This window comes from Crocuta crocuta, unplaced genomic scaffold, assembly GCF_008692635.1.
Source record: "Crocuta crocuta isolate KB4526 unplaced genomic scaffold, BGI_CrCroc_1.0 scaffold1173, whole genome shotgun sequence".
NCBI classification, from domain to species: Eukaryota; Metazoa; Chordata; class Mammalia; order Carnivora; family Hyaenidae; genus Crocuta; species Crocuta crocuta.
In genome coordinates, this window is record NW_027532276.1 from 380,934 (window position 1) to 401,703 (window position 20,770).

The following is a 20,770-nucleotide window of genomic DNA, read 5'->3' on the forward strand; positions in this document are numbered from 1 at the left end:
TGCTCACGCTGTCTCTCTCTCTCTCCTAGAAATAAATAAAACATTAAAAAAAATTAAAAAAAAAAAAGAAAAATCAATTTGAGCTTCTAAGCATTAACTTGTAGATAATCAGAATCTTGGATAGTGTGGCTCCTTTCTCTTTCTCCCTGTCTTCCTTCTTCCTTTCCTTCCTTTCCTCCTTTCAACTGTTTTTAGAAGCACCTGATCCCCATTGCCAAATTAAGTATAATTTCATAGAGGACAATTCTTACATGCAACTATTCCAGAAGGAAACAACTGCTGCTCTAGTTTTATTTTTGAATAATCATTTTGAAAATAAGTGACGGACTATAGAGGAAAAATCACAGCAAGCTGCCCAGAGATAGGAACAGCATGCAAATTACTACTAATTTAAATTACCTTTCTTTCTTCTCTACTCTAGGAAAATGCCATCTTTATTTTAAAACATTTATATCTGAGCAGTTCAAGCTATTTCAAGATGTTATCTGTTTCAACACACATAATGAAATGTGGTGGGTAAACGTTCCGCCATTTTACAGAGAGATGGAAAGTGACAATAACCTGCATCAAAGCTGTACAAAGCTTAGATCTCTGAGACAGTGCTCTTTGCTGCATCTCAGAATGTTTAATAAAAATGCACTACCAAGTAATGGACTGGAACAATTTGAAAGTTTTTTTAATGTTTTCTAAAATGATTACTCTTCAGACTTCATTATATGTAGAACAACCTATATGACATAAATCTTTTTGACAACTTTGTCTTGCCTGTAATAAGTAGAACTTTGTCACAGGCCGTGTTTTGGGGAGAATTTTGATAAAACTGATGGTTAGTATTCTGAGCCTCTCCCTGAGAGCTAGGTAGACAGGACATAAACACAACACAACATATGTGCATCAGTGCACGGTTGGCAGTGATACCTAATGGTTCAAGTTTTCTGTCTGTCAATTTTGCCTTTTGTTTGCGATGATATAGCATACTGGCAATATATAGTCTATAAAGAGGTCAAGTAGTATGGATATTTGGAAGGTTAGCTAACTTTTGACTATTGTAGTTCAAATTAAAACGTCAAAGAAATTAGGGGAGCCTGGGTGGCCCAGTATGTTAAGCATCGACTTCAGCTCAGGTCATGATCTTGGGGTTCATGGGTTTGAGCTCTGCATCAGGCTTCATGATGACAGTGTGGAGCCTGTTTGGGATTCTCTCCATCTCCCTCTCTCTTCCTCTCTCTCTGTTCCTCCCCAAGTCATCTTCTCTCTCTCTCAAAATAAATAAATAGGCTTTAAAAAAGATTTTTTAAAAGTCTTTTTAATTTTAAAGAAATTAATAGTCTAATTATCAGAATGAGTTAAAGAGTCTGTTAGGGCCTGCCCTATTCTCAGTAAATAATAAGGTAAGTGATGAGAAAAGCTGGCTCATCTGAAAGAATAATCAGGAGTTACTGAGGCATGAGGCAAATTTTATGTATGAAATTTTGATGTGTTTGGAGATTCATACATTTAAAAAATTATTGAGCACCCAACATGTCCTAAGTGCTGTTAGATAAGATAGACGTGATACATTAGATAAGTAAGATTAGGTTTATCCAGAGTAACAGAAGATCCCTTCCCCCATAAGACAGCATTAGCTTAATCAAGACAATTTGATTACTCCTCCGCTTGTACGTTCAGAGCAGTTACGTTGACTCCGCTGCCTGGAATCCTTAGGGACCTAGGTTACATCCAGATGTCTGCTCTGCCATCCCTAGGGTGGGCCTTTGTCTTCTTCATCCAACAAAGAGCTACAGCCATTTCGTCCATATTCCAGGCAGGGGGCTGAGGAAGAGGGAGAGAAGCAGGACCAAGTATTTATCAATCATCTTTTAAGGACATTTCCCATAATCTGCCATACATTTCTCTGTTTATATGCCACTCACCAAAGCCCAACCCAAGGGCTCACATCTAGATAAAAGGGTGCTGGGGTGCCTGGGTGGCTCAGTGGGTTAAGCGTCCAACATCTGTTCAGGTCATGATCTCGCGGTTCGTGGGTTCGAGCCCCGCATCGGGTTCTGTGCAGGCAGCTCCGGGCCTGCAGCCTGTTTTGGATTCTGTGCCTCCCTTGCTCTCTGCCCCTCCCCCACTCATGCTCTGTCTCTCTCTGTTTCAAAAATGAATTTAAGGAACTATAAAAAAAATTGTAGATAAAATTGTGCCTGGGAAATACATCTTTAAATTTATTTATTATGAGATAGCTAGTGGGGGAAGGGTAGAGAGGAAGGGAGAGAGAGAGAGAGAGGGAGAATCTCAAGCAGGCTCCACACTGTCAGCATAGACCTCGATGTGGGGCTTGAACTCATGAACCATGAGATTATGACCTTTGCCAAAAATCAAGAATGGGATGCTTAATCAACTGAGCCACTCAGGTGCCCCAATGCATCTTTATCTCAAGCATCCAAACATCCAGAAGAAAAAAAAAAATCAGTGGGGTGAGGTCTGGGGTGGGATCCAATAAAGGAGAAGAAATAGGGGGTAAATAATTTCTGCCATGCATGGCCCTGGACCCCTCATACCTAGTACCTTAACAGAGCTGGAGGAGGGAGGAAGAAGGGCAGAATCAGCCTAAGGTATAATTTATCAATTTCAAGAAATCCTTGTAGCGATAAAATTAATTAACAATAGTAACTCAGGTACCTCTTTCTCCAGGAAGGCCTCCCTGATCACCTCTCCTCATGGTTGCAGAATGGATGCCCTTTCTACAAGCTTTTATCTTCCATCTTGTGCAGTATGTATCATCCCATTTATTACTGACATATTATTTGTGTGTTTATCTTCCCTTTACTCCTTTCTACCCCAGGTTGACTGCAATGCCCGAAGACTCAGACCTGAATTTGTATTTCTTTGTGTCCCCAGTATCCCTAGCCTAGTGTATGATATATACTAGATTCTTGAAAAGTATCTATTACCTAAGCTGGATGAATAAATAAACTGCAGATAAAGAATCTTTAATCAAGTGTAATAAAGATTAGTTACTATAGAGCACACAATAGTATAGAAAGAAAAATTTCTCCAGCTATTAAAATATTTAGCACTATTTTTTTTGCTTGTGAACACAAGCGATTTTTTAATTTTCATCAATATTTAGAATAGCAACTGATTTTCTGAGCATGTTTAATATTGCTGACAAACACAATTAATTGCATTTTGCTGATGATGAATGTTATGACGAATTAAAATATGAAAATTACCCTTTGGTCAAGATTAACAACAAAAAAAAAAAACCTTTAAAAAATGGTCTAGTAAAAAACAAATAGCTAATTCTATCTCTTTGATAGAAATGATCAAGTTGGGGAGCACCTGGGTGGCTCAGTAGGTTAAGCATCGACTTCAGCTCAGATCATGGTCTCACAGTTCATGAGTTCAAGCCCCTCTTTGGGCTCTGAGCTGATGGTGTGGAGCCTGCTTGGGAGTCTCTCTCTCTCCTCTCTCTCTCTGCTGTTCCTCTCCCACTTGTGCACTCTCTCCCTTTCTCTNATCTCACAGTTCATGAGTTCAAGCCCCCTCTCTCTCTCCCCTCTCTCTCTGCTGTTCCTCTCCCACTTGTGCACTCTCTCCCTTTCTCTCTCTCTCTCTCTCTCAAAATAAATAAATAAAATTTAAAAAAAAAAAAAGAGGGGCACCTGGGTGGCTCAGTCTGTTGAGTGGCCAACTTGGGTTCAGGTTATGATCTCACAATTCGTGGATTTGAGGCCCGTGTTGGCCCTGTGCTGACAGCTCAGAGCCTGGAGCCTGCTTCGGATTCTGTGTTTCCCTCTCTCTCTCTCTCTCTCTGCCCCTTCCCCTCTGTGCTGTGTGTGTGTATGTGTGTGTGTGTATCTGTCTGTCTGTCTCTCTCTCAAAATAAATAATAACCAGATTAAAAAAAAAGAAACGGTCAAGTCGGGCACAGAAATAGAGTAACACACATGACTCTGATGAACAGTGTTGTTTTCTAGGTTCTGATGTTCACACGGTTGTAGCGGGACAGGCTGCCAGTGGACAGCAAGGCTTTCATCATAATGTGCTCCAGTTCAGTATCTCTTCTTCCCTCGGTTACCCACACACAACTGTGTAGAAAGAGAGAATTTAAGCAGATATCATTTATATTTTTTAGCCCTTTTTTATTTTAAACCTATTAATTTCCCATTGTAGTTATTCATATATTTTTAAAAATCTTCCTAGGTCAAACATGCATGTTCTTCAGATCAGAAATTCAAATGATGAAATACTTCTGAATTTATAACCACTTGATTTTAAGAAAAATGTATCCAAAACAGAAGAGCTTTGTTAAAAAGCCTCCAGTTTTTCCCCTAGCACTGTACACTGTTATTTTATGATCCGTTCCATTACTAAGCATTTGTTGAATACTAACGATATATATACAAGGCAGTGCCTATGATGATACAAAAATTTGCATTCACATTACATTTTCCTTAATTTGAGCTGTGTGATATATTACAGTTAACTGCAGATACTCCATCTGAGATTACTATTTAATTCTGTATGGAACTGAAATAAACAATTGAAAACTAAGAAATTGGAAACAGAAAAATTAGTTGAAAATAAAATATATACGTATACACTTGTGTGTACATAATTTTTTATAAAAAGATATGAATTATCATATGGGAGAAAAACATTTAAGCAGATAGCAACTTAAAGCATTAAAGAAGAATTGTTCAGAGTACTGGCACACTATGTAAAACACCAACACTGAAGGAGTAAAGGGTTCCCCTTTATCTTTGCATTTATTCCTCGGGCTTCGGGCAAGAGATCTGATAACCTTTATCACTTACGGGTATATACATAATTGTGATTATGGTATGTTTATACTTGTCTGTTATAGCGTATGTGTTTTTCCCCAATTCATGTAGCTATAGTATGTGATTTTTATAAATACTGCATATTATTTTTATCAATATTTTTCTAGGAAAAATACATTCGAAAGATGGCTCCATAGATCCCTTTAACATGTTAAATATAATGCGGAATCCTACCTGTCCTTCAATATCTCACTCAATATAACTACAAATCAGTATTCTTTAAGCCAGGTAGACAGCTCTATAGAAGGCAGCTATTTTCATACACTGCTATGCCGCTCTTGGGCTTATGCCATTTTTTTCTTCTTCTATATGGGATAGTCTATAAAAAGCTAAAGGGAATGTTAAATCTAAGAAAGGATAGAAACATGACTCACTGGCAAGTTGCTGTAATACAAACAGAAATAAATATCAAATATGGAGTGAAATATAGGGCACTATGTAAATGTCAGTACTATTATTCATTCATGTAAATAACATTTATTGAAAGTGAGGTGATAAAGAGAAATAAATAAAATGTTTTCATTTATGGAGTTTAGGGAGGAGAAAGAGATGCAGATTATAATAATATTTCAGTAGAGAAGATATGGGAGCATGAATGGTAGAAGGAGGAAGTAGATTTGCCCTGAAGGAAGAAGGGCTGGTTTCTTAATGGAAATAACTTTTGAGCTAAGAATTTCAACATAAGTAGGAGTTTGTTAGGTAAACAGAGAAGAGGGCATTCTAGAGAGAGGGAGTAGCATGTACAGACACTTGAAAGAGCCTGGTTTGTTCGGAGAACAGTAGGCCACTCCATATGGCTAACAGGCAAGTGGGCAGGGCTGGGATCAAGAAGAACTTCCAAAACCAGGCAACGAGCTTTGCATTTCATCCTCTAAGTTTTTTGAGCCATGAGAGGATTTTATGCAAGAAAGGAACATAATCAGATTTGCATTTTTAAAAAGATCATTCTGGTAGCAGTGGTGAATGCTTATATTAGAATACAGGAAATGAGGAAGAGAAATAACTTTGTGATATATTTAATGGACAATTAAGAGAATTTATTAACCAACTGTTTGTGGGAGGATGATTTGGAAAATCTGATGTGGCTATCTGGTTGGGTGTTGGTACCATGTAGGAGGGGACGACATTGGCGTGGTGCATGTCTGGAGCAAAAGGGACTTGTTTTGGAATGCATATGTGAGGAACATCCAGAAAGAATATTCCAGGAGGAACATGTCTACAAAGAAATTTGGTATATGGTCTAGAACTCAGGAGAGCGTTCTAGGCTAGAAATACAGATTTGGGAATTTTATCGTACTGGGAATTGTTCTCAGAAGTTACTGTACGTAAGAAATCCCCAAAGTGCTTGTTGGATGCAGATTCCTTGGTCTAGTGCTCAGAGGTTCTGGTTGAATGAGTCTGGAGAGAGTCTCAGGAATCAATAATTAAGTAAGCTTCCCTGGTGACCATGCTGCAGATGGTCTACAGCAAGAGCAGGAGAGCTTCAAGGAAGTGGTGTCATGAGACCCAAAAGTAGAAAGTTTCAAGGAATAGAAGTGGTGACGCGTGACTACAGCTAGGAAGTCAAGAAAGCTCGAGACTGAAAGCATCCGCTAGACTTGGTAGCCGGACAATGGTGACGCAGAAGAGCAGGTGCTGTGAGGTGGTGAGGGCGGACATTAGCTGAGTAGGTAGGAGAGTGGCCGGCAGTAAGGAACCAGAGGACCCAAGGAACGAAGCTTGGGAGACGGACTACCTTGTGCACAGAATTTGAAATCTAATATCCTAAAGACCTGGTTCAAACCCTAAGTCTTCCACTTAATGGCTATATTATATACAGTGTCTTCATGGAGCCCATTTTCCTGTCCATAACACGTTAATAATGTCAGTGTTACAGAGCCATTTGCACAACTTAAATAGGATACTGTGTGTGAAAGAACTTTCTTAATTGCTCTTCCAACCTTCTCTATTAACAACCCTCTGAGCGGCAGAAAAGACTAAGCAGTTTTGGAAGCTGGTATCCTACCCATGTCTTTGCACTCTATGTCTTAAGAGCACGTCTTAAAAAGACCGACGCTCTTACCTTACAGATGAGGATTCAGAGGTCTAAAAGGGGTGGAGGTTAAATGATTTCTTCAAAGTCATACAGCTAATTAATGGCAGAGCCAGGCATAAAATTCAACCAGACTGCTGACTCACTCAGTCCTGCCCCCTGCATTTGAACATACTTCCTTTCCTAATTCTCCGCCATTTGAATTTTGGTCTTTCTCTTTTACAGCGAAGAGAGAAGTAGATGATTGAAGCTTTGCTGACTGGAGTAAAGGAAGTGGTGTTTAATTTGAACAAGACCAGAGGTTCAAACGTAAGCTCCTTGAAGACATTTTTGAACTCCCTTTCAGGCCTCTTTCTAAGCCTCCAGGCAGATACCAGCTTAGTCTAGAACCCCCGGTGTAGTAGAGGGATTGGCCAGCAGTAGGGTAGTTAATGCTGCTTGCTACATACTTCTTTCAATTACCCTGTTCATAATGGAAGAGTTCTCCAAAATATCAACATTAGAAGACTGTCGTTTGAGATAGGCCTTAAGCAGTTCACGGGACACTTCTTTGGAAAACAACTGTTACAGACGTTTCTTTCTATGACGAGGATATAGAGATGCTGCTTCTACAATGCACCTAAATATTTACATCTCCATTTCCCTTTCTAAGCTGCCCAAAGCAGGGCAAGTCTTTTAATCTCTCTGACCCAGCAGACTGGCTGGCACAGCATATATAACAGGGAGCCTACATACGGTTGTTGAATGAATGAGTGAAGTCATTTTTATCCATAACTCTCCTATCAATTTATTCCTTAACAGAAAATAAAAATCTCCATTAAATCAACTTCCAACTATTTTTCTTCCTGTCTTAGACCCACAGTTGCCATCCTTTCTGTCTAGATTTCCACTAAGCCCATTGGGTCCTCTATTTTGCCCTTACTTATAACTTTTCATGATCCAGAACACTCTACAGATGACTCATTAAAGGAACTGTTTACAATATCCTTAATTTTGTGTACTAATAATGTAACAAATCATCTACAGTAACACAGATATGTTCAGAGAGACGACCTAGTCAAAGTTACAAAACTTTGTTGGTAGATTTTAATAAATATTAATGTATATAAATACACATTAATGGTAGCAAAAGAATATTTTTCTCTCAAGAATCTCTGTACTCTCCAGAGTGTATCCATTTTTCATTCCCATTTATTAAAAAGTGAGGGGGATTGATTCGCTGTTTTCCAAGATGTCACCTTGTCCTTCTTTGTTTCACATATTTTAAGAAACTTTCATTTAAGTTTTTCTTATCATTATGTGTATTTCTCTGTTATATTTGACCTGGAAGCCCTTTAGGACTAGGATTGTCCTCTATGTATGAATGGAGTGATGTTTATTTTTAATGCTCAGTACTTTTGAAGCTTCTTTTTTTTCCAGAAAGGCTGTAATGGTCATAGGATAATACTCCTCAACAAGTTAGATCATGACACGAGAACTTGCATAGTCTCATAGGTTGGAAATATGGAAAAAATGCAATAAAAAGCAGAGGTTAGCTATGAGTTAAGGTCTGAGTCAGTTATTGAAGAGGTACAGGGTGATAAAAGGAGTTAGGTTATTGGGAAATAACTCTATTGGGAGGTAGAGGCACTGGGAGAAAATGAAATTCAATAACTGTTTGAGTACCAGTCCAGGCTGGGAAGGATTCAGTGATGGGGAAGACATGACTCCCAGGTTCCTGCAGTGAAGGAGACACACATGTGCATACAACCAAAAGGCAAAGCAGACCAGGAGGCAATAACGTTTCAGACAAAGAGCATTCAAGGACAATTTTTAGAAAAATACTATTTTACTCATTAAAGAGGAAAATTATCCAGAGAACCCAACAGTCTAATGTGTGAAGCTGCTTTTATTGGCTCCTGGAAGGTATGAGGGCTATCATTTCCCAAAATCAGAAGCACGCCTCATTTTGCATATATGTATGTGTGTGTATGTATATATATATATACACATATATACACATATATATACATATATACACATATATATACATATATACATATATATACATATATACATACATATATACATATATATGGGGTTTTTTTCATTTTACTACTTTCCTAAATTTAGGGATATATAATAGAATTATGCTTAAGATTTTAGGTTTCTATTTAAGTATTGTGAATGTGATTTCTTAAGATACACATTTTTATTGAGTGAATTTCTATCTTTTTGAAATATGCCTTGCACTAATGAATCTTGTAAAATCAAAGATTCACAGCTAAAAGGAATCCTCATACAGCAGATGGCCAACTTAAAGACTTCTTAACACAGTCAAAAAGTCAAATATAGCTGGACTAACAGTAGATTTCTAAAGTTATAATGGTATTAGAAAGGTTCACTTTAGATTTTTTAATTTGTAAGATAGCACAATATGAATTTAATAGCTCTTGATTTTCTTGTTATGTAATAACCAGTGACCACTGATGGTAATGTGGAACATTTCCTGCTAGTTATTCATTGATTTAAAAAAAAAAGTCACTTTTTCCAGAGACTGGGCAGGAGATAAGATGTCAAGAAGTAATAAGAAGCAAAATGGAAAAGGAGAATGCAAAGGGACCAAAGAGAGAAAACATTAAAGTGATGTTATTTTTTTCCCTGTGTATGCAGATGGACAGGAAAATTATAGCAGTAATTGTCGACTTCTTTTCTCCAAAGACAGACTGGCCTTGGGGAATTAGAGTATAAGAGAAAATGTCCAATGAAACTGCATTTTCATCCAGGCCCCATCTGACGAGATGGATATGGCTTTGGCCAAGGTCATTTAACCTTTCTGTGCCTTAGTTTCCTTAAATGAAGAAAGAGATGGTTTGCTACTTTGAGCTACTGGAAAGATAAATAAGATAATGCTTCAGAGGCACCCAAAACTGGTCAGAAAAGGTGTTAGAGGAATATTAAATAGTACTATTATTATTGAACTATGTATCCGGTTGGAATGAGTCATCTTGCTGCAAAGATGCATAAGCAGTTTCCAGTGTAGCAGAGGACCAGAGACAATCAGAGGCAAGTACTCCCAGGTGGTGTTAGGGGTTCTCAGTTGCAGTGAAATCTGTCCTTCATTTGTTCAAAGAACAAAAAAGGGGGTGGGCTACAGAGAAAGCAAGACTTAAAATAAATACAGCAATGTGGTTATACAGATAAAACTGTTTAAATGCTAGAGCCAGTTTGAAACCAGGCTTTGTCATTCACTACTGTGACCTTGGGAAAGTTATTCTGTTTCTCTAAACAATTTTTCATGTCTGTAAAATGGGAATTATGATAGCATCCATAGGGTTGTTGCGGGGATTTAAAAATGAACACCGTCGCAAGGACTCTATAAAAGTTGGCTACGATTGTAATCTATGGGAAAATAGGGGAAGGTGGAAATCCAGACTGATAATAAGCGAATCTTTTTTTTTCCCCATAGGAGAAAAAGTCAAGGTTTCATTTTATAAAACATTATATGATTTAAGGGGCCTAGGAAGAAGCAAACTTGTTTTGTCAAGTCAGAGTCTACTCCTATTTCATGGGCCCAGAGTAACTCATCAGACCTTTGATATCTGGCACACAAAACACAAACAGGAAAAGCCTTCCGTGTGCTTTAATAAAACAGCTTTCTATTTTAAAGCGATATATATTTTTTTTTTTTGGAAAAATCTCTGATATCCATCCAATAGCTCTAATAAAACAAAGCTCAGCCAGTGTTCCTGTTGTTTTAAAGAGAGAGCAATCTGGGGCACAGGGTTGACGCTCCCTTTGACTCGCGCTCTAGGCTGGGAAGCCTCCGGGCAAAGCCCTGGGGGCAGGACGCGTTGTTGTGGGTTTTTTTTCTTTCTTTCTTTCTTTTTTTTTTTTTAATCGATCCCTNGAGTGGATCTGCTCCCTGCCCCGGTCCTGGACTTACGGGATCACCAGGGGCGGCCGAGTCTTCTTCATCAAGTAAAGAGCAGGGGACGGCGCGGGGCCCCGGAGGGTGCGGGGGGCTGGCGGCGGGAGGGGAAGCAGGAGCCGGGTCTGCGCCGCTTCAGACCCCTCGGCTCCCCGGGCGCCCCCACTTACGCGGGGTCTCTGCCCCCTGTCTCACCCCTGCAGCGAGGAGGCGAAGAGCACCACCTGGCTGCACCCCGTCACCGGCGAGGCCGTGGTCACCGGACACCGGCGGCAGAGCACAGGTAACGCCGAGCCCNATAGTGTCCACATCCTCTTCCTGCTCGTGGGACGGCCGCCTCCAGTCGCGCGGCTTCCTCCTCCTCCTCGGTGGGACTCGTGGGCAGGTGACTGATGGAGGAGGAGAGGAGTTTGGGGGTGCTGCGATCCTCCGTGTGACAGCGAATGGCTCAGGAAACGCGTGGAGCAGCAGCCGGAGCCGGAGCAGGCATTTGCAAGCTGCAGTTGCTGGCCGGCGGGATTCAAAGTCCCCGGCAGCAGCGCGGAGGTTGCACCGACCGCCAGGAGGCGGCGGGTGGGCTGTCCCGCCTGTGGGCATTTGTGCCCTCACTGGGGAGGGTTGGCTTGGCCGGGGCCTTGGCCGGCTTGTTTGAATGCTACATAGGTGCTGAGCTGGAGAAAGGTTGATTGTAGCTTCAGCGCTGGTCTGGCTTTCTTTTGCCATTCTTTGTTTACATTCGTGAAACTTGTTTGTCTTTGAAATGTAACATGTGTTCTCTTCCTGGCCTCCCTCTGTCTCTGGCAGTTGGAAAGGCTTGAGAATTGTTTGGGTCGAAGGTGAGGCCGGCTTCAGCAGTCCTTTAGCCCTCTGGGATACTTTCTCTCCAACTCTGAGATTCTGGGAGTCCCTTAGAGTTGCCAGGATATTGAACAAGCCTGCCTTTTCTATTCAGTTCTGGAGTTAAGTGAGTAATACCCAAATCTGCAAAAAGGTGGAGGAGGAAAGGGAAAGCTGGTGTAACAAGCATGATGAGGTTACATTTTTAAGGCATTTCTGACTAATACACGATCATATTTCTATACTCCCCGCTGCAGTCTTTGACTTCAGTATACCTTTCGGTATTCTGCATACATAATATCAGCTCTGGTGGCCTCTTTGCGATATGGATAATAAGTTTATTTCACAAAAGACAATATGGTCTAATTATTTAGCCTAATCATCCTGTGCAATTATTTCATACTTATTTTGGCTATGTGTAATACGAATTTGTATCCTAATTACCTGCACAGATTTGATAACATTCACGCTACAGAAAAATTGTATTCTTTTGTGTGACTTCGTGTTAATTTCTAAGACACGATCATGATTTCTGGCTTGGTTTCCTTTGCTTTGACTGTGTGGGTTTGTGCACACATCATTGGTCTTTATTTCAGAGAGATTATGGTTAAATCCAAGCCACTTGTCATTTGTAATGTGTGGCACATAAAATTACCATCATTCATTCACCTGAATTGTTCCCAGGTTTATTACTTGCAACTTCACATCTCTTTAAGTCAAGTCTGTAGAAACACACATGTTTTAAGTATGTGTTATCAGAGTTCTTTCCCCCTAATTAAGTACTTAGGAAGTTCTTTCTCATCAGTGACACTTTCTGGATGGATTTAGTTATGTAGCTGAAAAGGACGGTCTTAAATAGACACAGTGAGAAGAAGCAGGTGTTGCCTTTTATGCAGAGGGGTTTTTTTTTTTTTTTTGGCCAACCTTCATGGGTATTTTAGGTAGGATTAGAAGGCTTCCCTTGCTTTTTTTGGATGCCAAAGAGTTGTTCCTTTTCACTTTGATCATTAAGGTGTATAATCACGTAAGATAATCTCTAATATTGTTCATACTTTCCTGGTGGCTTTAAATTTGAATTGCCATTTTGCCAAAAAAGATACTATGTTGACTGCAAGTATTGTTACCAGTCCAGCATTTTTTTAAGACTCTGAGTAAATGAAAATAGCTGATCATGAAAATGAATAATTAAAATGGATTGAAACTTGTTTTGCTGTCCCATTGAAGTAATACTAATTGTGAAATGTATGTTTTTTAGATTTGCCTACTGGCTGGGAAGAAGCATATACTTTTGAAGGTGCAAGATACTATATAAAGTGAGTTTTTTAATTGTGATTTTTTTCCTTAGTAATTTAAATGTTATATTTAATCTTCAATTGAATAGTTCTATCTCTAGATAGAATCATGATTTTTCTTAAGGTCTGTCATATAATACTGACTTTATCTTTTAATGTGTTGTAATTTTGAGAGAAAAGATAACACTCAGTTTTCTTATGTTATTTGCCTAAACATTCATTCACTTGGAAATTAGATCATTTATGGCCACAAGTCCATTTTTCGTGCTTCTGTATAAATTCCTGGGTGATAGAACATGACAATATTTTGTCATTAGCATGTTGCTTTTTTTTTCTTTTAAAGTGAATTCTGTTCATGTGTATGTTGACCAGAGTTGTTAGTAAGAAGCAAAAGGGATGTGAGGCTAGGTCACAGCTGGATGAACAATGACAGAGCTGAAAGTAAAAACAAACAAATAAATACTGATTATTTCACAAGCGTCTGTTGGAGCATTGTAATTTGCCTCAGTTTATTTAAATATATCAGGGTTTTAAAAATACAGATGTTTTATGGTTGCTTGTGATTCAGTAAAAGGCTTTCACTAGAACTTACCAAGGAGAGATAACCAGTCAGCCCTAGCTTTTAATTCTGTAGAACATTGAGCTAATTTCTGTTTAGTGTTCATTCAGTTGGTAGTATTTGGGGACAAATACAGGGCTTCAGGGTTAACAGTATGTCAGAAAGCTTTTTACTCCCCAAGGGGAAAATAAAGGTGGTTTTTATCTTCGTTTTAAATTAGAAACTGTTTACTTAAGAGCTTGGGTTTTTTTGTTTTAAATTTTTTTGTTTAATTTTAAGGAACTGAGGCTGGAAAGAGAATGCTTAAAATATAAGACTTGGTTGAGATATGAAGAGTTTATTAATCATAATGGATACCTAGCTAAAGTCACGTTTATTTCATTGGGCCCAGTAAGGTTTTTTACTAAGTGATATTTTTAAAAAAAGATTTTTTAAATGTTTATTTATTTTTGAGAGAGAGACCGCTCGTGCCAGAGTGTGAACGAGGGAGGGGCAGAGAGGGAGATGGAGAATCTGAAGCAAGCTCCAGGCTCTTAGCTGTCAGCACAGAGCCCGACATAAGGCTTGAACTTGCAAACTGTGAGATCATGACCTGAACCGAAGTCAGACACTTAAGCAACTGAGCCACCCAGGTGCCCCTACTAAGTAATATTTTTAAGATCACACCATACTTATGTTAAATTATAATTAACTTGTGTGGTTTAAAATTTTTTCAGACTGATATTTATGTAAAATGTCAAGGGATATTTATAGGTATTAGGAATGCTTGCATTTGAATATAGAAATAGAGAAAGCAGAACTAAGTTATAAGAATGGAGGATTTCATGATGTGGTTCTTTTCTGGATTTTTTTTTATCATATCTTTTATTTGGAGATTGTGCTATACATTATTAGATGGTCTATAAAATAAAGGCATAAGTGCAGAGTCACAAGTATTTTTCTAGTGACTATATTCATCCTGAATTAAAGTGAGTGTGTATTGCCATGAAAAGGATGCTCCTGTTTTAGATGTAGTATTGATATTTCTGAAGAAAGTTTTCTGTTGATGGAGTTCATTTATTTTTATCCAATATATTTTTTACTGTACATTAAGTCTAGCTGATCTTACAAGAATAAGAGTACCAGTGTAATTCTCAATAATATTTTCATTTCTGTGAATATGTACATTCTTAGATGAACGTTTATTCAGCAGTACAAAATGTGATTCTGTGTGGGCTGAATATGTTTTAATCCAGAACTGAGCTGTTAGAAAGAATTTTTTTTTTGTTGTTCTACTAGCCATTTTGATTAGATTTTCTTTTATGTTGACTTAAACAAATTAGAATCTTAGTTGAGTGTCATGCCCAAATAAGTTTCTCAGGAAAATGAGGACAATATTAAGAAAACTGTAATAATTTTACTTTAGTTCTGAAGACATTTTTAAGCTAGTGGGTTTTAATCATGTAGCATTAATAGACAACCAATAATTGTGTCAGAAAGTAGTAATAAGTTTATACTATGGAAATAATTTGTTCTAAAGTTGAGCATGTTTACAGAACTACATCATTCATTGAACTTCTTTGAAATAAAATGATCATCGACAAATACATGATTTGCCGAATGTTAGGTGCTACTACTTTCCCTTTCTAGATATATCAGACTAATTTAAGATAGTTAAATCACTGATGTAGGCAGTAATTTCCTAGAAACTTTTTGCTTACTTGTCTTGTTATGAGCAATTAGGGATACTTTATCATTTTCACATGATGGGGCATTACTTTTCTCATAAATTTTGCAATTCACCAAGTGCTTTCACATATATTGTCATGTCTGAATCTCATTTTAATCATGGAAGTAGTCAGAAGAATTACTGTTTCCCTTGTCACACCACATAATAAAACAACAGAAACATGCCTTTGGAACTTCTAGTCGGCAGAGACGGCAAGATGAGAAACAGCAGGAATGTGAACTATATTTAGAATGTTGAGAGAAGAAAGGATAGGACTCTGAATAGCAAAGTGTGATTAATATTGGTGGATAATATTTCTCATTGTTGGTTCTTTCTTAGATGAAGAAAGGAGGTTATTGATCAAATTATAAGAAAAGGTGTGATAGTGATAGTGAACAGGGTGGTTTTTGTTCTCATGGGAAGAGGGAAGATAGGTCAATCAAAGACAAGTTGACCCTCTTGGTGTTCCTAATCAAGTATTCCTGGGAGGCTCCCTTAGCAAGAAGAAAGGCCTAAAGTACCTGAGTTGTTTCTACTTTTCTTCCCAAGTAAGGTACATTCGACCCTCAGATTATTTCTGTTCTGAACAAGTGTTAGTGGTTGTTAAAAATGGCACGTTGCCAAAACATTTAATTCTGAATAATAGTTAGGTAGTGACCGTTGCATCTCTAGGGATGGTAAGGGGAAAGAGGACTGGAATGGAGGTAAGTTGTAAGAGCTAGGCTGTGTCTGGACCTTTTTGAAAACTCTCGAGTGTAGTCTTCATGCCTTTAAATTAGGTGGGCTACAAATGACAACTTCTAAATTCCATCCCAATTTTTAAAATTCTTCAGATTTTATAATACTTTGGGAATTCGCAATTGTCTACAAAATGATGAACTAAAAAGGCCAAGAAGAGATGATGTGGGAAATATGGAAAGCTACTTAGCTTTCCTATCATGCCAACTATTTTAGTCTTTCTCTTAAACTTTGTGCAGATAACTGCAGATGAGCGTGAAGTGTGTAGTGCCAGAGTGGTGTGTGCTTTCTTTCTGTTGCTGCATTGTGTGTTTTGTTGTGTACATATCTTCCCTGGAGAGCTGCATGGGAACAGTTAATGGTGCTAATGTCAACAAAGGACCTGATCAGGATTAAGAGTTGTATAGATTTGAATTGGGTCATCAGTTTACTTAATATAATTTTTGAAATTGGTTCTTTAATAAAAGTTTACAGTTAGATAAAAGAATATATAATATAGAGAATGTATTTTACTTTAAATCCATTTGGTCATAAAAATGTTAATGATTGAAAATATCATAAAGATAAATAATTTTTTTCTGAGAAAAGTGTTTTTTTTCTGTATATCTTAAGCTAGGCAGCTTCAAAATTATCACGTGTGTGTATAATAAATACATATATACAGTGTTTGAATTTGATTATTGAGTTTCCATATTGCTTTTTAACACTTAATTCATTTTATTTATCATTAGGAAGAATGCAGAAAATTAACAGTGAATTTTGTAACTTATGAAGTGTAGCTTTAGATATCCAAATAACTTAGTTTATGAAGTACAGAAGATAATCTTATATATTTGAAAGTTATAAAGCTTTCTGCTTACTCCTTGAAAATATTGCTTGATGACTCCTTAATGACAGGTCATGGTAGCTTAAAATGGATGTGTCATTGACTATTCCTTTGTGCTTCAAAGCTTTAAGATGGTTAACTTCAAGTGCCAAATAAATCTTAAAACAATGCTCCTGAAGAGTGAGAAACTTTGTTCTGATTATTTAAAGGTCATTGTCTTATGTGGTAGATTTGGGGATCATAAAATGTCTTTGCAGGGTAATAAAGTAGCATGTAAACTTTGTGAGGTTGTATTTTCTTATTGCTTTTTTTTCTTGACTTAAAATTTTAAGTTCTAAAAAATGAACTTTTTCTTGATACGCAAATAGAGCAGTATTTGACTTTTGACTAATGAAGTTTCATTTCAGTATCTGCAATGGCTGGATCTAATGTGTGCTTAGAATTTCAAACTAACCTGCAATGAAGGGAATTCTAGTTTGACATCGCCATTTAAGGTTTTGAGTGAGAGGGAGAAATCATGTTTCTTCATAGATTATCACAGTTCGAACTATGAGCAAAAGTAGGGAATGTAACATAACTGCCACCAAGAATCTTAGAATATATTACTATCTATTTGATATTTAAATTGATATTTGAAATTGTTGGGTACGTTAATACTATAATATGATTGGATATAGCAATATAATGCCTCAGAATAGTTTATGGGCATTATATTTTTTATATTCATAACAGAGTTTTGGATTCTAATATGTGATTCTTACGTGTGTGAAGCAGTTTATGATATTCCATTAGGTACAACACAACTACGAACAATGGTTTCAACCTTCAGGGAGTCTGTAATATAGGAAATGGGTTGAAAGAAGGAGGTAGTGGGGAAAACATGGACTTAGTGCTAGGTCCTTCAGCATACTGTTAGATGAATTTAATCTCCACAGTGGCCTTTTACTGTTCTCTTTCCTTTTTTTTCAGATGATGAAACTGAAGCTTAAAGAGGTTAAAGGTGTATTGCAGGTCACATAGCCTCACTACTAGTCACTAGCATTCAAAGATCTCTGGGCTAAAGCCCCTCTAAATACTAAAAATACTGACCAGTATAATAAACAGGCCCTATAATATATATTTCTCCATAAGTGGGTTGCTTGGGGCTAGAGGTATCATTTCAACAAGCACAGTAGTTAGGTTAGTAGGCCAACCTACAAGTAAAAGTTTGTTCAACCCCCTGAGAACTTGTGACTAGTATTATATTGACAGGGTGTTGCAATTTGGTCATTCATTTACATTCACTCAGGCACACTTAGTAACTGCTAGGCACTGTTCCAGTGTTCTGTAATACAGTGGGGAGACCCTGCCTTCCTGGAGCCTATACTCTAGTAGTAGAACAGACGTTAAAACAAAAGGTGGAATAAACCTGTAATTTAAAACTAATATCTCCTGGGAGACCTGAGTGCTCAGTTGGTTGAACTTCTGACTCTTGATTTTGGCTCAGGTCATGGTCTCACAGTCATGGTATCGAGCCCTGCATTGAGCCCTGTGCTGACAGCATAAAGCCTACTTGGGCTCCTCTCTCTCTCTCTCTCTCTCTCTCTCTCTCTCTCTCTCTCTCTCTCTCTTTCTGCCCCTCCCCCACTTGTGTGTGAGTGCTCGCTCTCTCAAAATAAACATTTAAAAAAAATTAAAATAGTTTCGTCTTAAAGGAAAATTAGAGTGTTCTGTTTCCACAATTAGGAAAGTTTCGGTGACGAAATGCATTTAGAGTTCCAAGATTGGGACACCAGACTTCCAGTCTTAATGAATTTTATCGTGGAATCCCATTCTCCTTCTTTTTAGCCCCAGGACCAGGCCTGCTCAGTGTGTCTTTATAGTTTCTGTGGGTAGTTAATCCCTAGCATCCAGTCAGTCTCTAAAAGTGGTGTCGATGTTAATAATGTTGGCTTCCAGTCTTTGAAGGAGTTAATTAGGACAGATTAAGAGGCTTCCTCACAACTCAGGTGCATTTTGAGAACCCTTTTGGGGTTCCCTTAATGTGGGTAGATTTCTTTGTTTTTTCTTTTTCTCAAAGGTCTGGTGTATCTTTAGGAAGGGAAAAGACAGGGAGAGTAGAAAAATACAAAGTCAGTTAGAAGAGTGAGAATTGGAGGCCCTGGACTCTGACCAGGTGTATACATCCCTGTATAGCCACCTTTATTTGTCTGTGATAGATAAAGTGTTTCTTAGCATTTGTTGATAAATGCACCCTTCCTGTGACTTTTTAATTTTTCTATAATAGATATGTATAAATTGGGGTCAAATGTGAAAAGTTACATATAGACCTGAAGGTATGGATGGAATTCAGATGGGTTAATATAAATGACTGATAGGGTAAATTCATGAGAGTGGGAACCATGTATAATGTGTGTGATGTCTAATGATAACTACCATGCTGATAAGTGGTGTTAATTAACATGCCAGGATACTGTATGGAGCTGTATTGTGTCCGGTCTTTGAATGGCAGGCTGAGATTTTTATTTTCTAGCTTGCCATGGCAGGTATTTTTTGGTATAGCATTAATAGTGTAGAATGAAGGTTTTAAGGGAGATTTACTATTGGCAGATGGATTAGAAAGGGGCAAACCTGGAATCAAGGAGACCAAGTTTTGGATCTGTTGCTGTAATAATCTGTGAGTTAGTTGCTTAAACCAAGTTAGTAGTAGCAGGAATGGAAAGGAGGAAGGCCATCGATCAAAGATATTAAAGAGGAGTTGACACGCCCTAGGACTCTTGCTGAGCTAGGAGGCTGACAGAGAAAGAGGTCAGAAGCCACTCAAAGGCTTTGTGTCTGAGTGGCTACAAGAATGATTGGTACCCCTGACTGGAATAAGGGAGTAGGTGGTGGGGGGAAGCTCTCGGTGGAAGTGTTAATCATGGTTTGGTCTTTTAGCTGCTTGAGAGGACATAGCATTTTAGGTGGCCAAAATTGGCTTTTCCAAAGAATTCCCAACATTATCTTCTATTTCTCCTTCACAGACAAGAAACACAACCCTCTCTCCCCAAAAACCCCTATTCCAGCTACCCAGTATGCTATATATGTGTATAAATCCAAGCCGGAAATGTCATAGACATCTATCCAGTTGTTCATTCAACAAATACTCCCTGGGTATTTACTGTGTGCCAGATGCTGTAGGCTTTGTGAAGGACAGACATGGACCTTGCTTGTAAGGAGCATACAGTTATTTTGTGGGAGAGGCCATAATAAAATAATCACAAATATGTACTTGTAGATGGTGATACATTCTGTGAAGTGTACATCATGCTTTGACCAGATACATGGAGTGGACTTGGCCCGATATGAGGGTTACTGGAAGAGGAGTTTCTCACAAATGAGAGAAATAAGCCTGCCTCCGGAAGTTCAGCAGTGAAATTCTCAGAGTGGATCAGAACAAAGCAGCACAAGATCATCTGAAAAATGAAGACTAAGATAGCATCTTGGGCTTGAGACTGGACTGTAACGTGGAGGTTTTGCCCCATCTGAAGACTTGGGGTGGTGGATTGGTGTGGCATAGAACTTGAGTAGAAGGAGGAAAACTGCGGAGGGTTACCCTCCATGATATAGTAGAGAGCAAGACTTCACCAGCTCGTTTTGATTATTAGTTTAGTCCCAGTGACAGGGTCTTCCAGTCACTTGTTCATGGATACGTTCTTTCTTGCGATGCTCTTCAACACATTTTAAGCTCCTAAATGTGTCTTAGTGATCACTAAACAAAATAGACCAGAATACTATCCTTCTGGGGAGCTGGATGGGGGTGGGAGACAGAACATCAGACAAAGTAAGCATGGGTAAATAAGTCAGTTTTAGAGTGCGTGATAATGTGAAAATGCTATAAGACAAAAATAGGACAGGGTCTGGCCATCAGGAGAGGAATGATGAAGAATGAGTGTGGGAAGAACGCTGAAACCAGAGAAGTAATGGCTTGGACTCTTTAGGGCCTCATTGGTTGGTGTAATTGGCTGTTACTTGGGGAAATAGGGAACCACTGCAGGCTGAGTAGAGCAAGCAC

The 20,770-nt window shown here is 38.3% G+C and overlaps 2 protein-coding genes across 5 annotated transcripts in view; both read left to right on the forward strand.

Annotated features, from left to right (window-relative positions):
* Nucleotides 1-6,447: 6,447 nt before the first annotated feature.
* Nucleotides 6,448-17,763, forward strand: LOC144243375 (WW domain-containing oxidoreductase-like). The gene is made up of 5 exons (XM_077778398.1): nucleotides 6,448-6,480; nucleotides 10,661-10,827; nucleotides 10,981-11,060; nucleotides 12,870-12,927; nucleotides 17,707-17,763. Exons 1-5 carry the CDS (start codon nucleotides 6,448-6,450, stop codon nucleotides 17,708-17,710), a joined length of 342 nt encoding a protein of 113 aa, XP_077634524.1. The 3' UTR covers nucleotides 17,711-17,763.
* The window catches only part of LOC144243374 (pleckstrin homology domain-containing family A member 5), a 237,017-nt gene continuing 227,003 nt past the window's right edge, over nucleotides 10,757-20,770 (forward strand). For all 4 annotated transcript variants that reach the window (XM_077778397.1, XM_077778393.1, XM_077778394.1 and 1 more), the window contains exons 1-3: nucleotides 10,757-10,827; nucleotides 10,981-11,060; nucleotides 12,870-12,927. The gene's annotated coding sequence lies outside the window, so the exon portion shown is untranslated. The remainder of the gene's footprint in view (nucleotides 10,828-10,980; nucleotides 11,061-12,869; nucleotides 12,928-20,770) is intronic.